Genomic DNA, 26,579 nt, shown 5'->3' on the forward strand with positions numbered 1-26,579 from the left:
TATCACAAGACATTGATTATAGCTCTCTGTGCTCTGCGGTAGGATCTTGTTGTTTATTCATTCTATACATGCTCATTTGCATCTGCTAAACCCAAACTCCCAATCCGTCCCTGTCCCACCCCCTCTCTCTCTTGGCAACCACAAGTTTGCTGAACACACTTTAGCTTGTTAACCCTCCTAAATGTGCTGTCAACTAGGCATTTCAGCCCCACCCTCCCAAGGGGAAATTGAGGCTTCGGAGAGGTTGAGTGGCTTCCTCAGAGCTATCCAGCTGTTTAGAGCTGGGATCAAACCCAAGCAGGTGTGTGAAGGCAGGACTCACACTGTTTCCCCTGCGCTTTCCCATCAAAGAGTCTCCGTAATCGGAGCACAGCCGCACATCAAACAAATATGAGGACCTCCGATTTTTCACTAATTAGAATTTTAGCCCTAATTTGAAGTATAAACACTATGGAAGCAGGAAAAAGTTTAATGTATTTAAATAAGTGATTTTAATTTTCTTAATGTACTTAGTTGTGTGGTCTGTTATTCTGCCTTGGGCATGCATTACTTGTGTAGTAAAACAGATTTTCGGTTTCTGTCAAATGCACAGAATTCTAAATGACCAAAGTATAATGTTAGCTCTACCAACAACAGGGTTTCACCAGCCCTGTGGAATAATAATCTATTTCTCTTCATGGGATTCATCTGGGTTGGATTCAAGTGTGAGGTTCTACTTCGAGGCTTTGTTTAAAGTCACTGCTTACAAAGTTTCTGTCTTTCGGCGTTCCCGTCATGCCACAGTGGAAATGAATCCGACTAGGAGCCATGAGGTTGTGGGTTCGATCCCTGGCCTCATTCAGTGGATTAAGGATCCAGGGTTGCCATGAGCTGTGGTGTAGGTCGCAGATGCAGCTCAGATCCCACGTTACTGTGGCTGTGGCTACCTACACCTCCGATTTGAGCCCTAGCCTGGGAACCTCCATATGCCATGAGTGCAGCCCTAAAAGGACAAAAAGACAAAAAAAAAAAATTCTGTCTTTAAACAGAAAGGTTGCATATCTGTCCTCAGTGTCCGATTTTAAAGTACACCTTTGCCGTGTCTCAATATTGTTACTGAACCAAACCAAACTTGAATCTGCTCCCCCTGCACTCGGTTCTGTCACACTGGGTGTGGTAAAGGAAAGTGAAGCCTTATTGCAGGGCGCCACGCAAGGAGTCCAGGGCACCTAGTGCTCAGAACCCCTAAACTCCCTAATGGGTTTCAGGAAAGCATTTTTGAAGTCCCGGTGAGGGAGGGGAGTCAGCTGGTGCACAGTTATCCGATTGGCTGACGGTGAGGTGACAGGGCCGTGTTAACGTTATTGGACTTCAGACTCCAGGAGGTCTAGGGGGGAGAGTGTTTGTGGTCAGCAGGTAGTTAATTTCTTCTCTTTGGTGGGGGTTTTAGCATCTGCAAAACAGCTCAAAAAAGGTGCATCTGATGCTGCTATCGAGGTGCTTCAGAGAAGAATTAGAGCAGAGGATGTGGGGGAGGGGTCTGTCCCCGGAAGCCCCAAAGGGTCCCGCTCAGTTACACTGTGAGACCAGAGGAAGCGTCAATCAGTCATCCTACGACAAGAGAGCACCTTTCCAAATACAATTAGGCTTTTCAATATACGAGGTTCCTGACTTCGTTCAGACTTACCTGTAGTGGGCAGGGCTCCAACTGTGCCCAGTCTGGGATTCTGTGGAGGGGGCATGCAGCCTCTTGTACTGGGAAGAAGCAGCTTAGGCAAGCAGAAACCTGGGCTCTAGTTCTGGCTCTGTCACCAGCTACCTTTGGCTTAGGGGTAGCGGGCAAAGGCACTTGGCCTTTCTGAGACTCAGGTTCCCCAGTGATGACATAGGGGAATAATTTCTCTCTAAATTACGTGTTGGCATGAGGATGGAACAAGATCACGTGGAAACCATAAAGCAGAGGCTTCATCCCACATCCTCCCAGGTCACACCCTGAATCCGCGGCTGTTAAGCCACCTTGTGGATTCGATTCCTTTCCTTCTCCGGGCCTCTGTCATCTGTAAAATGAGCAAATAAGACCAAAGAATCTCTCAGGCAAGGCCCTTTTCTGCTCTTTGCAACTAGGGCCTCATCATAGATTGTGATTCTTTAGAAAAGCATGCTGGCTTGCTTTACAGAACAAAAAGACTCTTTGAAATTGTGTGTGTGTGGGGGGGTGAGGGTTAACACTTACTGAGCGCTGGTTTGGGGCCAGTGCTGGAAATAGGGGTTTGCATGCAGAATCTCAGAGCAACCCCCAGTTGCTTGAATCATGATTCCCACTTTACAGGTGAGGAAAGTGAGTCTCCCAGAGATAAAGTATCTTGTCCCAGGTCACAGAGCCAGCAAGAGGTAGAAGCCCCAGTTGCAGCCAGGTCTGTCTGACCTCTGCACGTAAATAAATGCCTCCAAGGCTCGTATCAGCTCAGAATGTCCTTGATGCTGAGTTGCACAAGTAGAATCTGTATAGATTTCAAGTCACTTGTTTCAGCAGTTCACTCTGTCCGGCATTTATAGGAAGATACCCTCTAAGGGAATGAATATTTTATCGCCCTCTTTGGGAAGGTCCTTGGCTCCTTCCCTGCTGCATAGCAAGTCCTCTGGGCTTCAGTTTGCTTCACAAGAGATAAGCCCTATGGCCTAAAGATAAGGCTGGGCTTTTTAAAAGCTGCTTTTAGGAGCCTCCTTTTTCTGTCTGTCTGTCTTTCTTTCTTTCTTTCTTTCTTTCTTTCTTTCTTTCTTTCTTTCTTTCTTTCTTTTTCTTTCTTTCTTTCTAAGGGCCTGCATATTTCCTTAGCCATTCTTCTTGAGTAGACTCTAATGTTTCTTCAGCTTGCTCAAGGTAGTCCCAGATTTTATTTTATTTTTATTTTATTTTATTTCATTTCTCCTCTGTTTTCTGGAATGAGGAAAATGGAACTGGCACCTGGTTTTTGTGGCCTGGCCCTCATAACGTCTCTATCTCGATTTCCTGGGCTACAAACTAGGACCCACCACATTCCCCACTTGTAGAAGTGGTGTGAAGAGGTAAAGCCACCAGGAGAGCCCTTGGGCGCCTAGTACGTTCTGTGTAAATGTCAGTTCCTTTAACTGCCCAAGGCCACCAATAGCGATGCTGCTGGAGATGTCTCGTGATGATGTATGAGGTCAAGTGGAACATGGCTTGCTCACCTCGTCTTGTCAGAGAGCCCCGTGGAAAGCGGCGGCCTCGTGGGACTCTGCTATTTATAACGCCAGCACGAGGGAGGGAGCGACTCTTGAGTACATGTCACCTCTCTTTGAGGATCCAGAGTCTCATTTTCCCAACTGGATTAATAATAGTAATTGTCTCTCTATTTGCATGCCTCAGAAAAAATTATCAGTTGTCTTTTCAAAACAACACAGAGCCTCCCAGTCCCAAGTTGTTTTTACCCATCACTTAGTTCTGACCCTTCCAGGAGCTCAGTAAGATGAAAACCGTTGCGATGACTCTCATTTTAAATGTAAGAAATTCAAGTCGTGCATGCTTAAGTGTTGGGCCCAAGGCCAGAGCCTCTGATTTTAAACCCAGTGTTCGCTCGTACTTCAGCAAGCTTCCAGCAGAACCGAGATCGCAGCTTGCCAAGGGCACATTCTCTGAGTTCGTTCATTCAAAAATCATTTTTAATCACCCGAGATGTGTCAAGTATTGTTATTGTAAAATGATAAGTCTCTAATCCTATGTCACCCAGCCCTTAACCTGCCTCTCCACACTCTTAATAGGTTGCTGCACCGAAAGTGTCTTCTCTATGGATGGTCCTTAATGTATGGTTTTCGCGTGATTTCACTCATGTATTCAAAAAGGAATTATGGAGCCCCTAACCTGTGCTGAGCACATGGGGATGTAATAGTGACCACGGCCTGGTCCTCACCTTCAAGGAGTTTGTAGGCAGCTCCTTGGATGGTCATACCAACCAGAAGAGGCAACTGAGGCTCAGAGAACAAAGGGACCTCTCTCTGGGCTCAGAGAGCCTGTGGCAGAGCCAGAATGAGGAACCAGACCTCCTGCTTCCTGTTGGTCCAGGACCTTTATCACTCTCTGCAGCATCAGAGAGTGATAAAGACAAGTTACTGAACTTGTCTTTATCACTTGTCTGCAGTCAGGATGGACCCGCTAAATGGAGTTGAGAGCCAGGACCAAGGCAGTCTCTGGTCTTCATCCTTTTGGCATTTCTGCTAGTGCTCTGCCCTCGGCCCACATAGGGTAAATGTTGGATGCTTAGACGTGTTTTGTTCAACCAGTATTTACAGATGGGGAAACAAGGATCATAAAAAAAAAATCTGCCCTGCCCTGAGTAGGCTCCTGGAGCAGTGGGAATACAGAGGGAACAGGAAACGGCAGTGTGGTTTGACAACTCTCTGCAAAGAGAAAGCACTTCTGACACCTTCCTTCAACAGCCTGATTCCTTTTCCATCTCCCCCAGCAAGACAGGGAACACCGGCAAATCAGGGGACGTGTCCATCTCATTCGCCACCATCGTCCTAAGCAAAGCACAGTGCATGCCACTCAATAGGTTCTTGGTAACTTTTATTTGTTAATGAAAGGATACCCCAGAGGTTACAAGAGTAGAGAAGAAGGCTCAAATCAGTCCTAGAGAGGCAGGCGAGCCTCCCAAGATGTCCTGGCCAAAAGAAATCTTAAAGGACAAATAGGCAGATTGATGTCTCACCCACGGGACAGCCGAGCAGAAAAGCCTTTTCAATTATGCACAGTTTGGGTTTCTCCATCCCACTGCTTCTCCTCGATCCGCAGGCATAATTGAGAGTCAGCTGAGGTTCAACTTGCTAAGTGCCCAAAGTGAGCAGTGAATTACGGAGAACAGACAAACGCTGTGTATTTTGCTCAGGCAAGGATGAGCTGGTAAAAATAAAAGTGAGGGCTGGTAATTTATTGGCCCTCGTTAACAAGGACTCTGTAGGCATTCTTAAAGGATTCCTTTTAGATGGAGCTCAGTTATCGGGAGCAAAGAAATTACCTACTTCATGGGCTGCCTACAAGCTAAGGTTGGCAAGAGTGGCTCTGAAAGTACATCTTCTACGCAGCCATGCTTGCTCAGAGACCTGTTGTCTGCAAGAATGTGCGTAAGTTTCCTTGAGTGTAGAATGTGGAAAAGAAGCACCCATAACAGTTGTGGGAAGGGGGAGGGACAGGAGTGGGATCCAACCATCTCTTTGGTGTAGTAGTTCAAAGGCAGGCCGCCCAGGCTTGTAAGCTCCTGGCTCCCTGCTCACAGCTGCAGGACCCCCGCCTGGCTTCCTGTTCCTTCTCTGCATCACGGAGAGAGACGTCTTCTGGATCAGTGTCATCCTCACCGGATAGGCTTGTCGCAAGGATTACATGAGAATGTATGTAAACACAGATATTTAGAATAATGCCTGGCTTGTGGAAAGTGCCCTGGCGATGTTAAGCTCATACCATGGTGATAAATGCCAGGTGCAGTCCCAGAAAGAGCTGTGTTTCCATCTGATCACTTATTGGCTTTGAAGCTTAGGGTTATTAGGAGGATATTAAGTTAAATGAGAATGAAAATGACAAAGGGACTCAAGGAATAGGCTCAAATTCTTACTTCTCTAAGAAGAATGATATGGTTAGCTGGTCCAAGCTTAAATGGCACTTTTTCTTGTTCTCAACTCCCCGCCACCATCCTTGACGGCACACTTACCAGCAAACACCTACTGAAGGCCTGCTGGCTGTTAGGCACTGGGCCCGCTTTTAAGGGGCTCCCTGCCTAATGGAAAGTGAGACGGGTTATCAGGCGGAAAACCACTGCGGCCTGATCCCTCCTGTGGAGGTGTGAATTAAGCTGTTGCGCTAGTTATTGGGGAAGAACTAGCGATTGCTGTCCAACTGGAATGTTCCAGACCAAGGCCCCCAGAGGACTCATTTGGAAAGTATTTCATGGGTCTGCTGTTATTCATATGTATTGGGGTACATATTTATGTCATACGTCAGTGGCAAAAGAAGTTCTCCTTCTAACACTTTACACTCTGATGGTACCTGCAAGTTTTTGATTATTTGCTCTCTTTTCTCTTTGATATATAACCTGAGTAAGAAGAGCTGACAGTTCCCATTTTATACTAGTGTAGCTCAGAGGTGTTAAGTGACCTGCTTAGGGCATAGCCTTTTCCTCATGGCCCAGTAAGACCAGGTGGACAAGCAAGAGAAGAGAGGGAGAAAGACATTCTAGAGGAGCGTTAAAGCAGTCAGAGATTTTCTGGATTCTAGGCTCATACTTTTCATGGCATCGATGCACCCTTTTCTTGAAGAAAATCCTTTGGTGATTATCCCATGGCTTGTATATGATTCCAGCAGAAGCCCTGGTTTGTCCTAGGATTTTAGTATTTGCTGTATTTTTTTTTTTCTTTTGTCCTTTTAGGGCCATACCTGCAGCATATGGAGGTTCCCAGGCTAGGGGTCGAATCAAATCTACAACTGCCAGCCAATGCCACAGCCCCAGCAACATAGGATCCCAGCCGCATCTGCGACCTACACCACAGCTCATGGCAACGCCGGATCCTTAACCCACTGAGCGAGGCCAGGGACTGAACCTATTTAGGTTTGTTAACCACTGAGCCATGACGGGAGCTCCGTTATTTGCTGTATTTTCAGTAGCCCGGATCTCACATCAGTAGGGACCAGTTCAGGCTCAGCTGCAAACTGTTTTTAATCACTTAAGACAACTCCCCCACCTCCTTGGGCCTCATTTTTATCTTTGGTGTGAAGAAGAGTGTCTTTCCCGAGGTGTGGTCTCCGAGGCCTCTGCATGCAGCCTCTTACTCTGTGGGTCCATGAGGAGCTCAGTGGCAGAGACCCCCTGCACACACTTACGCAACGACTCACACACCCCTCTCTTCCTCTGGTCCCCTAAGAGAAGGAGGCCAGCCTGGTGCTTCCAGGATCCCAGCAGCCCCTTCACTGGAAGTTGGGCCCTTGGGCCTCAGGGCCGGTGCTCACACACCCTTAGCCCTTGATGGGAAGCCTGGCAGGTTTGTCCTTTGAACGTGGAGTGCCGGAGTGTTTTGACTGTCGAATTTGATTTTTTCGTAGGTTCCCACCAGCCAAAAGAAGGAAGGTGTTTATGATGTGCCAAAAAGTCAACCTGTAAGTGTAAGTATCTCTCTTCCACCAGGTTCCCTTGACCTGGCTTTGTGCCAAGGCGAGGTCTCTGATCCTGGGAAGGGAACCGTGCTTCTGGATCAGTGTCACAACCCATATGGCTTTGCTGGGGACAGCATGCAGGGGACTCCTTATGGGCTCTGGGGGAAGGGGGCGAGAGTCAGAAATGATGGGGCTGAAAAGGGGTGCCAGTCTGGAGCGAAGGTCTAGCCCTGGGAGTGGGAACAAGTTGAATCATGCCAACTAATGTGTCTGAGGGACTCAGAGTCTCAGGTGTTTTTTTGAAAAAGTCTCCAGCCAAATATTTCCTACACCTGGTCAGGCAGTTCTTGGTTCTGGGAAGAGACTTGTCCACCCAACTTGAAAGCGGTTGAGAAGCTTCAGAGGGACAGAAAAAGGGCTGGCACAAGCATTTGCGGTGTTATAAGGGTCCTGTCACTGGGCAGCGCATTGTGGAAAAGGGCACGTTTATGGTGGTTCCGTGTACCTGAACTCCATCTGCAGCTGGGATGCCTAGAAATCTGCCAGGCCCAGGACCATGGTTAAGACCTTGTGTTGGCACTCAGAAGACACCGTCTACATAATTCAGGCAGCCCCGGGGAGCCAGTGGAGGCTCTGGAGCAGGGGGCAGGACTTTGCCACAGCTTATGTTTAAAAAAAAAAAAAATGGGGGCTAGGAGTTCCCATTGTGGCTCAGTGGGTTAAGAACCCTACATAGTGTCCATGAGGATGTGGGTTTGATTCCTGGCCTTGCTCAGCAGGTTAAGGATTCAGGTTTGCATCACAGATGCGGCTTGGATCTTGGCATTGCTGCGGCTGTGGTGTAGCCTGGCAGCTGTATCTCCAATTCAGCCCCTAGCCTGGAAACTTCCCTATGCCACAGGTGCAGCAGTAAAAAGAAAACTGACAAAGAAAATGGGGGTATTCAAAAATGGGCGGAGGAGTTCCCGTCATGGCGCGGCAGAAACAAATCTGAGTAGGAACCATGACATTGCGGGTTCGTTCCCTGGCCTCACTCAGTGGGTTAAGGATCCGGCGTTGCCGTGAGCTGTGAGTGGTATAGGTTGCAGATGTGACTCGGATTGGGCGTTGCTGTGGCTGTGGTGTAGGCCAGCAACAACAGCTCTGATTGGACCCCTAGCCTGGGAACCTGCATATGCTGCCAGTGTCGCCCTAAAAACAAGACAAAAGACAAAAAAAAAAGAAAAAGGGTGGCAAGAACTTAGGCTGTGAAGTCATGCAGACCCTCAAGAATCCCAGGTCTGGTCCTGACTGCTGTCATGAGGCTACACGACTCTACCTGGAACGTTGTTTCCTGTTGTAGACCCCACACGGTGACAGTTCTGCACTTTTCAAGATGAGATGAATGTGGGGTTTGAAACCCCAACCATGAGAAACAGCTGAAGGACCTAAACATGTTTAGTCTGGAGAAAAGAAACCCCAACTACGGGGATGGCATCCACAGCAGTTCTAGCTCAGAGAGAGGGTGACCTCCTGATGCGAGTCAGAGCTGCTCAGGGGTAGACCAGACCTCTGGCGCCTAAGAGAGTGAGCTCCCCATCACTGGAGTCATTCAAGCAGAGCCTCAAGGCCACCTCTCAGACTGTGAAGGGACAGGCGGGGCTTCAAACATTGAATGGCTAGAGGGGTGAGACAAGCCCTGGCCCTTCCAAACCTGAGCTTCTGGATTCTCCCAGCTGGGCGCATCTTTGGTCCCTTCTTCCCTTCCCCTGCCCCTACTCCCCTTTGTCCTGGGAACTTTCTTTCTGATCCGTGCTCGTTTCTCTACCCTGCTCTGCCAATATCCCAAAACCACCATCTACCACCTTCATACTACTTCCAACACCCAGCTTGTGTTAGTTTTCATGACAAAACATATCTGATTACTAGCTCCTTTGAAAAACCTGGCGTCTAGAAACAGTAGAAGGCATGCAATGTGGTGCCACTTAGGAAAAAAGCAGTTTTTTCTCCCCGAGGACATTGCATTTCATCAAGCCTCCTTGTCACCGAGACTCTGGGCTGCTCTTCGCGGTTCAATTTGGTGCAGCCCCTGTCACACAGCTCCCTCCAATTCAATTTGTGCCTAAATTGCCTCACTTGCCCCTAACAGGTTTAGATACATGAGGAAACATGCTCCATTTGCTGCCTTGGTTTCTGTGAATTTATTAACCAGTCTGGCCACACCACTGCCATGCTTAATAGCTCCAGGAGGGAAAAAAACAAAAAAAAAACAAAATCCAGACTCCTCAGTCTGACATTCAGGCATTCAGGTCGCAGCCTCAGCTGTATCTCTGACCTGCTTCCTCCGGGTCCAGCTTCACTGAAGTGTCATTTCTTGGAGGAATCATGCCCTCCCCCCACCCCCTCTCCCGCCTTCCCCCCAACATCTTGGCTTAGCTTCCAGCTTTGTGTTATGGGGAAACTTTCTTGCCTTGTTCCCAGCAGTGTCCACAGACCACCCCTCGCCTTTGGTCTCCACACCTGTCATTCCTCTGAATCGCTCTGACCACAGAGTGTTGGAATTCTTCCTCCTCATCACTTCTGGGAGCTTCGTGCAGTCCTTGTATGAGCCAAAGCAAGCCCTGAGCCTGATTCACAGCAGCCAGGCCCCCATGGCTGTTTTAGGCATAGCAGACAAACACATGATAACTCTACCCTGTAGAAAGAATAATGAAAATCCCTGGTGCTTTTTTTTAAAGAGACTTCCCTGTTTCTCTGACTCCAAAAAAGCATTAAGTACATATGCTAAGGCTTTGCTTGGGAAATGCGGGGAGCTGCCTGAAGGGCCCTACAGCCGCTCCCAACCTACTGTTCCCATGAAGTCCTAGAAGCAGCCAACAGTGATAATGGCTTTTCCATGAACTCTTTCAGGATTTCTAAAAGCCTCAGAGGCAGAAAGTGAAATGCATATAGAGGCACTTGGGATCTCAGGGCCCATCCTTACTGCCCGTGGGACTTCGATGGTTTCCTCGCCCCCACCCCCCGAGTCTCAGTGTTCTCATCTTCCAAAGGGGTCACGGAACCTAACTTGCAGGATGATGGGATGGAGAAAACCACCTATGTATGGAAAAGCTGGCCCCACTTGCCTAAACTTCGCAGAGGTCCTTTGCATACACCTGTTCCCCCTGCTCTGAGATCTTCCGGTCCTACAGGCTTCCCCCGTGGGCCTGCCTCTCTGCTGAGTGCACCTTCGCCAGGATACCCCTGTTGTCTGAACATCCCTGCCATGTTGTCACTGCTGCTTACCCAGAAGGACAAACCACAGACAAGCAAAGTAGGGCATGCTAGGCAGCTTCCAGGGAGTCTGGGGGCTCCCACAAGTTGCCCACAAGAAGGGGGATTGCATAGTGGCCTCTTAGTCTAGGGACCACCTGATTTCTTCTTCCTTGGGACAGGTCTGTAAGGAGTCCCAATAAGGGACTCAGTTAGGGGCAGTTGGAGAAAGCCACCAGCCAGCCCAGAAGGGAACAGTCACCGATCTTCAGGGTCAAATCTGGGCATGGCTCTCATCCTGGCCACATACTGAGGATCCTTGAGTCACTTTCTGCATCTCTAAGTCTCAATGTCATCATCTGTAAAAATAAAGTTATGCCTGGAGTTCCCTTGTGGCACAGTGGGCTAAGGACCTGGCATTGTCATCATAGCAGCTCGGGTTGCTGCCAGAGTGTGGGTTTGATCCCTGGCCCGGAAACTTCCACACACCACAGAAAAGGAGAAAGAGTAAAGCCTACCTTGTCTCTGTGTTTGGATTAAAGAAGACATTTTGGTAAAACCCATAACAGGGGCATGGGTTAGATAAAATTAGAACATTATTCCCATTTGTTGCTGTAAGAAGTAGTGCTCCAGCCAACAGTTCTCACCACACTGGGGGCTGGCACGTATAGGTGATAACACCTCCTCTGGGAAGCCTTCCTTACCCCAGAGTCATCAGCCCCTCTGGGATACCTCTGTCCTTCTCTTGGCAATGATTACAAAGGATTATTTTTTCTTACTGTGTCCATGTGAGCCATTGGACTTGGGGTTCCTTAAAAACCTCGGCTTTGGGATTAATGAAAGCACCTGCCTTAGAGTTTGTGCATAAAAACTAAATGAGCTTAACTATGTGAATCAGGATGGCGCTTCGTGCACAGGGAAGATTCAATACATAAGTTCCCAGGTCGGGTCAAACCTGAGCCACCGCAGTGACAACACCAAATCCTTAACCACTAGGCCACCAGGGAACTCCAGTGAGCTATCATTCGTCTGTCTCTTTCCCTCACTGTTCTGTGCACTCCTTGAAGACAGGAATCACTCTGAATCATCACTACTCCTAAGTAACTCTCTTGGGGATTTCTGACGGTAGACTCCCCGGGGGAGGGGGGCCGGGGGCGGGGGGAGGACCACGCATGCACATGTAAATTTTTGTAGGCCTTGAAGCTGACTGGATCCTTTGATCTCAGCTCTAGAACCTTGGTCCTAGAGCTCAGTGGGTGGCTCATCATCACTTCCATGGTCAGAAATCTCCTCAGTAAGGTGGCAAATTTTGGTGGATTGGGGATTTCAGAGAGTTAGGGCAGCACAAGTTAGACTTCACTCTTTGTTATTCTTACCCACCTCGGGGCATCAACGTAGAGGAGCAAAGTTTTGTTTCGACACTCCGGGCCCAGGTCCAGTCAGAAAGCCAATCCAGTCTCTTTCCTCCCTTACCTCCCCTCACCCCTGTCCTAGTTTTACACCCCCTCCTTGTCCCGTAACCATAGGATGCTCAGCCATACCAGCCCTTTTCTTTTTTTGTTTGTTTGTTTTTTGTCTTTTTGCCATTTCTTGGGCCACTCCCGCAGCATATGGAGGTTCCCAGGCTAGGGGTCCAATCGGAGGTGTAGCCACCGGCCTATGCCAGAGCCACAGCAACGCGGGATCCGAGCCGCGTCTGCAACCTACACCACAGCTCACGGCAACGCCGGATCCTTGACCCACTGAGCAAGGGCAGGGACCGCACCTGCCACCTCATAGTTCCTAGTCGGATTTGTTAACCACTGCGCCACGACAGGAACTCCTCAGCCCTTTTCTTGTTCTGCTTCCTCAAGTAATGCGTTAGGATGCTCTTTTGTGCTTATTTTACTCTGCACCTGTAATGTCCCCTTCTTCCAGCAGATTTATTTTTGGAATCATGTTTTGCTCCCCACCATCACTTCCTGGGTACTCTGAGACCACATAAGGATGGATCCCCCTAGAAACAGGCATTCCATCCCCTCCGGGTCAAGGCAGTCAGGCGGTGCCCATGGGCTTCTCCCTCCTGGGTCTTCAGGATGTGGCCTCTTCCTGTGACAGGGTCTCTGAAATCCAGGGGCAAAAATGCTTGCTGATGGAAACTGTTAACCGGCTAGAGAGCAAGAGGGGATTCCAGAAAGAGGGTACAACTTGAGCAAAGCCTTGAAGCATGAACAGGAGAGACACAGAAGCACCTCTGGCTGGTCCCTGAGGTCCTGGCTCCTGAGGCCATACTGCCTCCACTTAGCGGCACTCAGACCTGGTTCATTTATCACCAGTTCCCATCTCGAAGAAATGGAAGGAAGACAGGTCATCTCCTTTCAGCTAGCTGATGATGCTGTCATGTTCGTTACACAGATATCCTGGCCTCTTTTCGGATGTCAAAAATGCACATTCCTAAGGCGGGGGAGAGGGGAAGTGTCTGCATTCATTATTTAGTGCTTTTTTGTACTCTGTTAGCCTTTGGACATGAGCTAGTTCCACAGTGAGGCATTCACAGTCTGCCCAACGGCCCATTTCACACCCATTTATGCCCCAGAACACTGAACGTGGTTGAAACTTGACTTTGAAGGTCAGCTGTTTCTATGACACAGGCCTGGCCCCTTAGGATGACTCATGCCATTTTTGCATGAGAAATACTCTGCTTTTCTTCTCCCTTCTGCTCACCCCCTCCTGTCACATTCTTACAGCTGGAAAAGATCTTTTATCCCTCACCTTATAATTGCCTAGTTTAAAAGCCTTTTATGTATTTGTATCAGGCAGAAAAGAGACCTTATTATTAGTAATAACCAGCCCATGAATTCTAGGTGAACTTTTTTTGGCCTTCAAAAGAGATCCTGGGAGTTCCCATTGTGGCTCAGTGGGTTATAAACCTGACTAGTATCCATGAGGATGTGGGTTCAATCCCTGGCCTTGCTCAGCGGGTTAAGGGTCCGGCGTTGCTGTGAGCTGTGGTGTAGGTCACAGACACGGCTCAGATCCCGAGTTGCTGTGGCTGTGGCATAGGCTGGCAGCTGCAGCTCTGACATGAGCCCTAGGCTGGAAACTCCCATATGCCCTAAAAAAGTGCGGCCCTAAAAAGAAAAAGAAAAAAAAAGAGAGAGATCTTAAAAAGTTTGGCATAGTGGTAAGCAGAAAGGACAAAGGACACGGGTGTCAAATGGATATGTTGGACTTGGCATAAGCTTCCTTTTGATGAAACATGGATTCTGAAATTGAAAGGAATGGTCAGCTCTCCCTGAGATTCTTCCCTCCCTTTGTCAATCTCTTTAACTTTCTGAGACTCACTTTCCTGGGTTGTAAAGTAGAAAGGAAGACCCTCCCCTCTCAACATTTCAGGGCTTTCGTGAGACCCCCAACGCGAAAGCATTTCCTGTGATGGTGAGGGGTTGCTTTTATGAGACACTGGGGAGGTAAAGATTGAGAGATGGTACGTATTAGTTGCCTCTGTTTATTTTAGGTGCTGTCCTGTGACTGAGAGAAAGACCAAAGTGGTATTCCCTGTGGCTCAGTGGATTAAAGATCCTGTGTTGTCACTGCTGTGGCTCGGGTCACAGCTGTGGCATGGGTTTAGTCCCTGGCCACTGAACTTCCACATGCCATGGGCGCAGCCAAAAAAAAAAAAAAGAGAGCGAGAGAGAGAAGAGAAAGATCCAAGTTTAATGATAAGAGAGGGCAACGCTGGGCTCAGGATAAGAAAGAAATTGTGGACCATCTGAGCTGATTTTCTGAAGAAGGACAGTGTCTCAGAGTAGTGAGTTCTCTGCCCCTGTGAGTATTCAAGCAGCAAAGGAATGGTTCAGTGAGGGATCCCTGTACGTAGAGGTGACCATAGCAATGGTTGATGGTCAGTGAATGTTAGGAGAACCATTCATTTCCTCTGGCGTCCCATTGGCCCCCATGTACTTGTTCCCATCATCTCGCTCCCATCATCTTCCTTCTCCTCATCATTTCCTCATTATCATCTTGCTCCCCAGTAGCTCAGCTGCCAAGCCATGTACCCTAGAGGGCCCATCCCTGTCTTCAGCATTATCACTTGGCTTAAAGGTCACCCACTCTGAATGCCCAGCAATAAGTTGTGGCCTTGCCTGGTGAAATTAGTGCTGTGGATGGGAAGAAGTTTACTGGGTATTATAGTGGGGACTGAAAAAAATAACACAACCTGAAAGTTGAGAGTTATGTTTATTCAGTAGGCAGAACTGAGGACTTAAGCATCTCAGATAACTCTGGAAGACTGCTCCCCAGGGTTAAGGGAGGAGCCAGGATAGCTAAGTTTTTGCAAAAAGACCCCATAGTCAGAACATGAAAAGGTTACTGTTAATAAAAGAAAATCAGATAACTCAAGTTAAGGAATATAGCGTTTTTCCCTGTACAAGAAGATGCAAGAGTCTGGGCTCACTCAAATTATTCCTTGGATATGCACCTCCGCTCCCTGGGGCCAGGATCCTGGGATTTCTTGTCCCCTGTCTCCTCAGGGTGCACCTTCCCTTTGAGGGTTGGGAATGGGGTGGTTGCAGTCTGATGATTCAATGGCAGGCATTATGTTCCCATCCTGAGTTCCCTTAGGGCTCACCACAGGGCATCCGTGGTGGCTGATGGCTGTGACAGCCTTTGCTTACTGACATGGCAGGTGGCATTTTTAGTTTACAGTAATCAAAGTATCTCGCTGAGCAGGCATTGGGCACACAGTAGGGGCTTAGAAAATTATATCTCCTTAGTGTCCTTCTGGAGAGACTGAAATCCGGGCTCTAGATCTATCTGTGTCCTAAAAAGGAGCCCGGCTGGGAGAAACTGATAAATATCCCAGTGATTAAACCTGCAGTCCAGGCCTCTGTTTGGTTTCTTCCTTTTATTTTATGATGCCAGGACACGAGCCATATATACTAGAGTCTGAGGCTACTGTAGCTGTGGCAAAAGCAGACAGACCCCACTGAGCATCTGCTCTGTGCCACGGACGGCCCAGGCTCTGCCCTCAGTTTATCTCCTTCAGTGATCAGGACTCTTCGAGGTAGGTGTCATGTACATATAAGAGGGCTGAGGCTTCCAGAGGTCACATAACTCCCTCGTGATCACAAAGCCAGAATTTTTTTTTTTTTCCTTTTTCGGCTACACCGATGGCATAGGAAGTTCCCAGGCCAGGGGTCGAATCTGAACCTCAGTTTTGGCAATGCTGGGTCCTTAACCCACTGCACCCGGCCAAGGATCGAACTCTCACCGCCTCAGAGACAACACTGGATCCTTAACCTGCTGCCAGAATTTGATGCCTACATTATTCTGATTCAGGCACCCACTCAGTTTCCACTAATACATACTGCCTTTAGGATTAAAAAAAGAAATGCAATGTCCTCCAGCTCCTGACCCTTCCTGGTCAGAATCCAAGCTTGGGCCTCAGTTCCCATCTCCCAGGACCCACTGTTTTTGAGTCTCTGTAATAGCACTTAGAGCTCGAGCAGATGCCTCACTTGTCCTCTAGACTGAATGCTGTGAGGGCACTGCCATGACTAAGTCATTCCTGAACCTTCACTCTGCCTGGGACACTGCTTTCTTCATCCTGATGTTCAAAAGACTTTTTTTTTTTTTTTTTTTGCTTTCTAGGGCTACACCCGTGGCATATGGAGGTTCCCAGGCGAGGGCTCAAATCAGAGCTGTAGCTGCCAGCCCACACTACAGCCACAGCAACGCCAGATCCGAGCCGAGTCCGCGACCTACACCAAGCTCATGGCAACGCCGGATCCCTAATCCACTGAGCGAAGTCAGGGATCAAATCTGCGTGGATGCTAGTCAGATTTGTTTCCACTGAGCCACCACAGGAACACCAAGACATTTTTGAATGCCAAAATACAAATCTAAGTGAAAACTTCCCACCTTTGACGATCAGAAAGCTGCTTGTTCTGCCACCCCTGCCTCCCACCGTCCAACTCCTTGGTGGTGTTTTTTTGTTTGTTTGATTTTTGGGGTTTTTTTTAAATAGTCACACCTGCAGCACATGGATGTTCCCGTGTCAGGGATTGAATCCAGGCCTCAGCTGCTGCCTACACCCCACCTGCAGCAATGCCAGATCCTTTAACCTACTGTACCGGGCCAGGGATGGAACCCCTACCTCCACAGCAATCCAGTTGGTTGCAGTCAGATTCTTAACCCACTGTGCCACAGGGGAAGCTCCCTCGATGTTTTTTGTATGAGACCCCTGTCCCCCAGTAATCAGCATCTGCTTGATTTTCCTTGCCCTAGATTTATTTCAGTTTTCCTGCTACAATGTAGGAAAAAGCAATCCATTCATGTGAAGAATTGCAAGAATTCTCTGGACCACTGTTCCCTACACCCTCAGCCCCCATCTTTCATGACAAATAAATTTTCATTCACAATTGAGCAGTTGGTTTTTCCTTTAGTTGGAAATCTGGATCAAGATGTTGCATAATTGGATTAAGTCTAGTCTGAACATTTGTCAGTTTCACTTCCTCATTAAGCACCACATTGTGGAGAAATTATAATTACCATAATGCAGTTAACATAGATGTCACATAAGAGGTCATCCTGGAGGGAGGGAAAGGAATCTGAATCTTGGTATGCCCACAGATAAAATAGCGGGTTGCCTCTTCTGATGTTGTTTAGATGGACTTTCTTTTAGCTGTACGTAAAAGTTTTCCTGGGGAGTTCCCACTGTGGCTCAGCGGAGATGAATCTGACTAGTATCCATGAGGATGTAGGTTTGATCCCTGGCCTTGTTCAATGGATTAAGGATCCTGCTTTGCTATGAGCTGTGGTGTAGGCCACAGACATGGCTTGGATCTGACATTGCTGTGGCTGTGGCGTAGGCTGGTGGCTACAGCTCTGATTCAACCCCTAGCCTGCAAACCTCCATGTGCTGTGGGTGCCATCCTAAAAAAAAGACAAAAAAAAAATAGTTGTCTTGTGGAGTTCTCACTGTGATACGGCAGGATTGGCAGCATCTCTGTAGCGTCAGGACACAGGTTCAATCCCCAGCCCGGCATAGTGGGTTAAAGGATCAGGGGTTGTTGCAGTTGTAATGTAGTTCACAACTATGGCTCAGATCTGATCCCTGGCATGGGAAGTCCATATGCCATAGGGCAGCCAAAAAAAGAAAAAAAATTTTCCTGGGATAGAATGCTAAATTTCTAGAATCTTAACAGGAATATTGACAGACCCTGTCTAGTTTAGCTTTCCTGCCAAAGCAAGAAGCCTTCGGTGTTTATAAAAACTCAGATGAACATTCCTAACTCTCTGGCTTCAGCTCACATACCTGCAGTGACAGACCTTCGTTACTTTCATAATCCCAGACCGCTGATTGCTACAAAGCCCTTCTTTTTTTTTGAAGTTCCTTTTTTTTATAGTTTCTTTTTTTTTTTTTAATTGTTATTTCCCCAGTACAGTTTTTTTTTCTACTATACAGCATGGTGACCCAGTTACACATACATATACACATTCTATTTTCTCACATGATCATGCTCCATCATAAGTGACTTGACATAATTCCCAGTGCCACACAGCAGGATCTCATTGCTAATCCATTCCAAAGGCAATAGTCTGCATCCATTAACCCCAAGCTCCCCATCCACCCTACTCCCTCCCCTTCTCCCTTGGCAACCAAAATTCTGTTCTCCAAGTCCATGATTTTCTTTTCTGTGGAAAGGTTCATTTGTGCTGTATATTAGATTCCAGATATAAGTGACATCAATGATATTTGTATTTGTCTTTCTGACTTACTTCTCTTAGTATGAGCCTCTCTAGTTCCATCCATGTTGCTGCAGATGGCATTATTTTGTTCTTTTTTATGGCTGAGTAGTATTCCATTGTGTATATATACCACATCTTCCTAATCCAGTCATCTGTTGATGGACATTTGTGTTGTTTCCATGTCTTGGCTATTGTGAATAGTGCTACAATGAACATGCGGGTGCATGGGTCTTTTTTAGGGAAAGTTTTGTCCAGATATACGCCCAAGAGTGGTATTGCTGGGTCATATGGTAGTCCTCTGTATAAATGTCTAAGGCACATCCATACTGTTCTCCATACTGGTGGCCTTACAATTTCTATTCATGTATTCATTCATTCATCCATTTGGCAAATATGTACCAAGAGTCTCCTACCTGTCAGACAGTGTTGTATTCACTCAAGATAGAAAGATGAGTACCACCACTGCTTAAGAATCTTAATGGTCTCAAGAAGAAGAGAGACATACAACAATAATTACCAGCAGTATAATCAAGGTTGTGAGAGGCTGTACGAGATGCTCTGGGAGAGAGTGGAGGGGCAGTAAACTTGGCCAGAGAGAGTTCAGTGAAGTCTTCACCCAGGGGATGGAGTTTTGTTGTGATTTTAAAAGATGATGGGAGTTTGGCATTGGAGAAGGGGTGGAACAGTATTCAGGAAGAGGGAACCACATGTTTAAAGGCCCTGAAATGTGTAAAGCCTCACGTATCCCAGGGTCTGATGAATGGGCTATGTTGGCAGACCCTTAGGATGCCTTCCTGGGAAAGGAGACTGCGATGCCAAGAGCCATATCCAGGGACTGAGGGCCTGAAATGTGATGCTGAGAAGCTGGGGTTTGTTGGGAGGCCATCATTGCTTTTAGGTGGTGGAGTGACACTGAGTTGCGTTTTTCAACCTCACTCCGAATGACAGGTGGCTTGGCAGGTGGGAGACCATTATGTCACTAATAGAATTATCTTTGTGTCTCCATCAGGATGGAATGAGGAAAACAGAGCCCCTACCAGGTAGTTTAACAAAGGGAAATTAAAATGGAAAGCTAGGTACAAAGGCGTTAGAAAAGCTGAAAAGCCAAATAGGAGACTGTGGGGCAACCCTATGGGTCATAGTCAGAAGCTGGTACTGGAGTTATCCCTAGAACTAAAAGGGCAGAGGCAGGCAGTGGCATTGACAGAGCCCAGGAGCTGGGGCTGCCAGCAGGCACTGGGACCACAGAAGTGGGTGCTGAGACCATGCAGAGAGGGGCTATTTGGTGGAAATTAAAACCATGGAGAGACTCAACCAGTGGCAGAATACTGCCCAAAAAAGGCCAGGAAGAAATTCACTGCTTCTCCCTGCCCGATACCATCCAATTTCTTTTTTTTTCTTTTTTTTTTTTTCCTTTTTAGGGCTGCACCCACAGCTTATGGAAGTTCCCAGGATAAGGGTCCAATAAGAGCTACAGCTGCTGGCCTACACCACAGCCACAGCCACGCAGGATCTGAGCCATGTCTGTGACCTACACCACAGCTCATGGCAACAGTGGGTCCTTAACCCACTGAGCAAGGCTAGAGATTGAACCCACATCTTCATGATTCTTAGTCGTTAACCGCTGAGCCACGAAGGGAGTTCCTGCCATCCAGTTTCTGACCACTGGCTCCTGTTGGTCAAATTGAAGTGGAGCTGGGTCAGCAAGGGAGCCTGGTGATGGAGTTTACAGGGATCAGCTATTGTCATTCCATGCAGAGTAGGGACGGGCCAGGATGGGCCTGAAGGCAAAGCGGTGAGGGGTAAGCAAGCGAGGACTGCTATGGGCCTGGGCTGAGGGTGCCCTGCAGAGGAGAGAACAGGAGAGGTGGTACCTTTGCATGGATGATGGGATAGATCTGGAAGATCTCGTGATGTGGGAGTGAGACAAACACAAGCTTCCCCTGAAGCGGCAAGCTTTGGGAGGGCAGTAAGCAGGTGATCAGAACCAAAGGCCCTGTCTCCTCTTCTATAGCTCCGTCAATTACAGACATGCAGTTTTATGTCTCTAAGAGTGCTGGTCCATCAGCCCTTCTGTTTGCTGCTTTCAGGTTCTTCCCATGGTCAGTTATGATGCCTTTCATCTTTCTCTGTGTCGCTTAGTCCCTGACTCACCATGGGGCCCAGTCCCATCATCACCTTGAATGATAGCTGGCTCTCTCTCTCCCAGGGATGAAAAATGGGGCTCTCATGAATGGGCTCAATCAGAATTGCGGATGGCTGGCTCTTCAGCCATTCCAGAAACCTGTTTTCTGTAAATGCGTGTGTAGAGGAGATAAAAGGGGGTGTGTAAGCTGTCGCCTGGTACCCCATTTGCTCAGTTGTGTCTTGGCAAAAATCACATCTGGATAAAACAGTGATTGCGCCATTCCTCTGCCATTGGTCTCCCAGAGGAAGGGTCTTAAACTTTTGATAAAACCCAGGAACCTTTATTTATTGGAATGAAATATGCCCAGTAGCCTTCCACACAAACAGGTGAAAGAGCAGATGTGGGTAGCGCTGGGCTGGAACCTCAAGGCCCACCTACCTGGAAGCCCTCTCCTCTTGTCTCTGAAGGGCAGAATGTTCTAGAAGGGAGCACATGCACAGAGAATAACATGAGGACCACTGTCAAAGCAACCCAGTTAGTCCTGTGGGTGGGAGAAGCGGGGCTGTCACACCAGAGGGGCAGATCCTTCACATGGTTTCCCATTGAGGCTTTGTGGTTCAATAATCAAATTCTGAACGCAGGTTGGGAATCTCATTTTGAGAGGCCATAAAACAGCAGAAGGAACACGAACGTTGAAGCCACATAGAGCTTTACACTTCTTAGCTGTGACTCTAGGCAAGGAGCTTTATCTTTTGGATTCTTCCTAGTGAGCAGTTAACAACGGGAGAAGAGCTGTACCTCCCTGGGTTCTCGTGAGGATTAAATAAGCGAGCAGATAGATCACTGCTGTGTTTGCACAGAGCAGGTGCCCAATACTTGGTGGGCAACGTGGGTTTGCAGTTCTAAGTGTGAGCCTTGCAGACTGACTACGGGACTTGAAGATTTTCTTCCTCGGTTACCAGCTGTATAACCTTGCGTGGGTTATTCTCTGAGCCTCGGTGTGTTAGCTCATAAAATGAGGATAATGGCTATGGTACCTAGCTCATGGAGGTCCTTTGAGAACTTGAATAAGGTGAGAACATCACCTGGCACATAGTAAGTACTCAATAAATGTTAGCATCGTTATTGTTGGGAGTGATTCTGTGATCAAAGGACTGTACCCAGTATTTCAAGAGATGAGTAAGACCTGGCCCAACCACTAGGGTGCTTTTAGTGTCCTAGAGGGAGTTAGGGGCTGGTGCCTTCAGTTCCCCGTGCCCAGTGTCAACAGTGTCAACAAGGTCATGTTTAACTGGGACAGGGCTGAGCCTGCAGGGGAGTGCCAGGGCCGTGGGGTGAAGATAATAGAACAACAGTGACCACCAAATGTTGAGCACCCACCAAGCAAGGGACTGCGGTAGGCACTTAATACATGATGTCAAGACTCTCCCAGATTTCCCTAGGATGTCAGTCTCTACTGTACAGGCTACTGAAGGTCAGAGAAAATAAATCAGCACAGCTAGAAGAGGCATCAGCAAGAATCTCATCCAGCTCTCTCTGGCCCGAATCCCAGGGCGACCTAGTTCATCATCCAAACTGGGTCACTTTCCACAGTGGAAGAGGGGTTGCTATTAATACCATGTCAGGACAGTCGGTGTGGACGGGAGCTGTCTTAGGCAGGCCAGGATGGAGGTCCACCCTACCTAAGCATAAGGAATGTTCTTCCCACTGGGCCCAGCTGTCTCCAAGAGCAGAGCGCAATGAGGTTTCAAACTGAAGGCAGGAGCTGTCTGTTTTGTTCCTGACACTCTTCACCAAGAGTGCTACCCACGCTGAAGCAAAGACTGTACTGCTCCCAAGATACAGGTGCCCCGCTACACGCCAGCTCCTTCAGTGGCATAAATCAGATTCCTTGGAGCTCTGTGACATGGCAAGACAGTGGGATTCAGGGGTATCTGTTAACTACCACTGCTGTGAGTCTATCATTATTCCTCTAATACAGATCATTAACATTCACAGAACCTTAACGATAGCATCTCTAATGAGCAGAGCTATAATATACAGTTTCCCCATAAATATCCATTGATGCTGACACTCATTCTCTCCTGGTGCAGTAACTCAGCTTTTCTGGATAAATCATTGTGTTGAGGCTCTTTCTTGCTCCCTAACTGCTGTTATTAGTGGTTGCAGAAGAATACTGAACCAACTCCAGCTGTAAAAGAGGACAAAGGGATAAATAACTGATTGTGGAGAAGAAGAAAATACGGATTGGTGACAGTCCCAGTCCAAAGTGTGCCAACCCCATTTTTACAATGACTTAGGTGGCAAGGAACAAGCATTTGCGGAGTACTTACTGGGGACCGGGGAGCGTACGCATCACTTGGCAAGCTGTATCTGATTCAGTGGTTCCCAAAGATGGCATTACCTGACGGTCATTGGTGACACTTTTAAACACACAACTTGCCCCCACCCCTATAGATCTGCTTTTTTTTTTTTTTTTTTTTTGGTCTTTTGTCTCTTTAGGTCTGCACCTGTGGCATATGGAGGTTCCCAGGCTAGGGGTCAAATCAGAGCTACAGCTGCTGGCCTACGCCACAGCCACAGCAACACCAGATCCGAGCTGTGTCTGTGACCTACAACAAAGCTCAGAGCAATGCCAGATCCTTAACCCACTGAGCCACGAGGGGAACTCCCAGATCTGTTTTTTAAGGCTTGTATGTATTTATATATAAAGAGAGATTTACAGAATTCCCCCAATGGATTCCAAAGCTCCACTCAGTTTATCTAGTTTAATTAACATGGCAACTACTGTGTTCTCCATTTTATGGATGAGAAGATGGAGGTTGAGTTGCTAAGGGGAGAGAGAAATAGAGTCTGATCATGCAGGATGAAGCCCTTGCTTCTCCCCTTGTGCGTAAAGAATGGCTCTCGTTAAGGTGACATTTGCTCTCAGTCTTTACAACGCTTTCTCCCCTCTCCACCTCCCATTTTTCTACTTATCACAGAGTTCTAGCCACATGTTATCATGTTTCTTGCCAGCAGGTTAGCAGCTGCCCTGTCTTGAATATTACTCCTCTTCTCCACTTTTGCGTGTCTTTAGCCCAGTACTCCAGTTTTTTTCCCTGTTTCCTGTATTTGTCAACTCATGGCCTTGTCTCTTTGGCTGTCTCCGAACTTTGGTTTCCATGATCACCTTGGAAGTCCTGGCCCCCTTACCCCGTCATCATTATGGGGATATCCCTTGCCACGTGATCGGGCCGTGGTCCTCCAGAGAGGATGGGGGTGGATGTGGCGGGGTGGGCTCCTGAGCTGCCCACTGTAGCTGTTCCTTCCAGAACCCTTCCCTCCTACCCTCATCACAAAACACAGATTGTCTGACCCCTTTGGTTCTCCTTGCCCTAACAGAATGGTTAAGAGCGTGTACTTCAAAACTCACCCACTTTGGCAACAATCCTAGCTGTACCGTTAGCTGGCTGTATGACTTTGGGCAAGTTCATTGACCCTTCTGTGCCCCCAGAAAATGAGAATAGCAGTAGCACCTACATTTGTCATGAATATTAAATAAGTTACTCTATGAAGGCAGCACTCTTGGCAAAGTGTCTGGTCTCTACAGAGGAATGTCCATCTAAACATTAGCTCTTATGATGATTGTCCTGCTTGGCCAAGAAGGGATGAGGTCTTAATAATCCTCTTTAGCCCATTCCTTCCTCTTTAGATGAGAATGGACTGACACGTTGGGATATGTTCTAGAGATAGAACCAGTATTGCTTAGAATGATTGGATGCCAGGCTGTGCGAGAGAGAGAGGTCAAGAGTAACTCGTACATTCAGGGACTTTATGGAGCTACCGAAACCAGAAATAATGATCTCAACCACGTGGGACCAAACCAGAGAGATACCAATAACTTTAAACTAAAAGTATCTCTTATAGAACAGACAGAGCAAGCATGCAGGTGGACATCTAGGCCTGGGTTGGTAATCTTTACAGAAATCGGAAGACAAGGTTTGAGGAGATCTAAAATCCTCTGCATGGGTCCAGTGCGAGAGTCCGAACAGGATGAGTTACAGTCTGTTCACCAATTGCTGGGAAGGAGGTAAGGCCAGGTACTGGCTGGATTCAAGTTGAGAGGAACATGGGAGCTCGATTGCCACCCTTGAGCCACTGAATGGGTCTCGCTAATGGGAAAGACTTCAGCTCACGTGAAAATGCCATCCAGATATTAGAAGGGCTAGAAGGATAGCACATTCCTGTTCTTAGAACTTTTTCTGGACATCTTGCTAGTATTTCTTTGAAATTAGAACCAGAGCCATTTACTCTGACTGCAAGAGGCTCATTAGGTCAACAGCAGGGGGTATGACATCCTTTCTGGGGTTTGCAATAGCAAACGCTGCGTCTTTGTGAGTGAGCCAGTATCTGTGTGTGTGTGTGTGTGTGTGTGTGTGCGCGCACATGCGCACGTGCGTGCGTACGCACACATGCTCAAGTCCGCGCATGCGTATACAAACATACATGCTGAGCATTGGAAAACACCATATGGACCGTACCCTCTGCCTGGTAAATCATGCTATCACCAAGTTTCTTTCTGTTCAGTTTTCTCTTCTCTTGTATAAACAAGTTCATCCATTTGCTCGTGCTGTTTTTTAAAATTTGTCGATTCAGTGTCATTTCCTTTTGTGTGCTAGCCATTGGGCCATTTAGATATTGGGAATATAAAGATGAATTAAATGCAGTTTCCCATGCAAGGAACAGTGCCGTAGGTTCACAGTCTATAGTAGAGAAGAGAGAAAGTCATCAGCCATGGTAACTGGACATGTGTCATACCTGGAGGAATATCCATCCTAAGGGCCTTAGAGGAAGACTTGGAACAGGTGACTAGACCTACATCTCTGGGGTCTCCTGATGCATGAGGATGGGAAGGCAGCCAATCACAAGGAATAGCTTGTACCAAGGCCCGTGAGGGGAAAGACTGTACTGAGAGACCTGTTAAGAGGACAAGTGAAATCATGACACAAAATTACAAACTATTTACATTGGGGAACATCACCTCCCTTGATCCTCAGAGCTCTGCGAAGGAGCCTTTTTCCTTGCTGTTTGACGTATGACAAGCAGAGCTTTCCTGGGGCCCTCGCTTCCTTATTGTCAATTGTCATCCCAGTTTCTCTGCTCTGACTTCTTTTTGTCTCCCCTCATGAGGGGAGTGATGGGAAATAAAGGAGCTAGATCAGGAGTTGGGAAATTGGGTTTCATCCTCACTCTCCTAACATTATCATGATTTTTAAAAACGTGGAGGCCTCAGTTTCTTCCTCTGAAGAAAACACGGGGCTGAGTTAGGATGGAGATCTCTGCAGTCCTCTCTGCGCCTCTGCGATTCTGCAGTTCACCAAACCGTCCAAAATGCCGTCAGATGAGGGCCACAGAATCATCCTCTTGCAAAAGGATACCCCACTGAATTGTCGACTTGCTGTTTGACCCACTAGTGGAGGTCTTACTCTGTGTCCGGCACTTTGCTGATAATTAAGCTATGACCTCAGATCTTACCCAGGGAAATCTTCAGTCTTGTGAAATGGACAGTTCCCTAGTTTTACAACAAAGGAGAATCCAAGAGATGGGGAAATGAGTCACATTCCAGTCACATGGTAATAGAATTCGTGTCTTGATCGTTGGCCGTAGAGTTGGCTTCCGTCCTGTGAATGGCATCACTGCAGTGAAGATGGTGCATGCGCTGTGAAAATCCTCAGTGCGGTACCTGTGTGGTCAGTCTCCTCACTGCTGTGGCCTGAGTGGGCATCCTCTCATTTCCCTAGCTTGACTGCTAACAGCTCAGAGAGGGGACAGGGTCTCCATCCTCATGGTACCTGCCCAGCGCCTTGCTCAGAGTGGGCATTCGGGAAAAGTTTATTAATGAGTATACATGAAATGAGTGCCTCGAGAACTGAATCCAGGGATGAAGGAGTAAGGAAATGAATTGCCTCTGATGTAAAATCCGCATTCTTCCAGAGAAGAAAAGGAAAAACATTTTGCACGCAACGGCTGTCATAGCAGCAGGCAAAGCCCTCCTGACTATTTTTTCCTTTGCTGTGACATCTCTCCATTTGTGATTTCCTGATTTGCACTGCATTCAGCCTGAGCCTCGGCTGCTCTCGCTTGATTTCAGTTCCATGCGCTATTTCTTGTGCCGTTTGGGTACCATCTGGACCGCGGGAGTAGCCTGTCCAAGAGAGACACACCAGCAGAGACAGAACTGACTGCCTCTCTGAGCGTCCCCTGTCCTCCTCCCCAGAAGTGTGCTGGGAGCCTGTCAGCCTGCTGACAGCAGCCAGTTTCACTTTCCTGGGATTCTAATTCACCCCTTTTCAAAGGACTGAACTGGCGCCA

At 47.7% G+C, this 26,579-nt stretch overlaps 1 protein-coding gene across 6 annotated transcripts in view; it reads left to right on the plus strand.

Annotated features, from left to right (window-relative positions):
* The window catches only part of DAB1 (DAB adaptor protein 1), a 1,219,211-nt gene that overhangs the window by 1,147,745 nt on the left and 44,887 nt on the right, over positions 1–26,579 (plus strand). For all 6 annotated transcript variants that reach the window (XM_047788898.1, XM_047788901.1, XM_047788903.1 and 3 more), the window contains one exon: positions 7,085–7,144. In XM_047788898.1, the coding sequence (XP_047644854.1) occupies positions 7,085–7,144 (60 nt within the window). The remainder of the gene's footprint in view (positions 1–7,084; positions 7,145–26,579) is intronic.

The sequence above is a fragment of the Phacochoerus africanus genome, chromosome 8 (assembly GCF_016906955.1).
Source record: "Phacochoerus africanus isolate WHEZ1 chromosome 8, ROS_Pafr_v1, whole genome shotgun sequence".
Classification (NCBI taxonomy): Eukaryota; Metazoa; Chordata; class Mammalia; order Artiodactyla; family Suidae; genus Phacochoerus; species Phacochoerus africanus.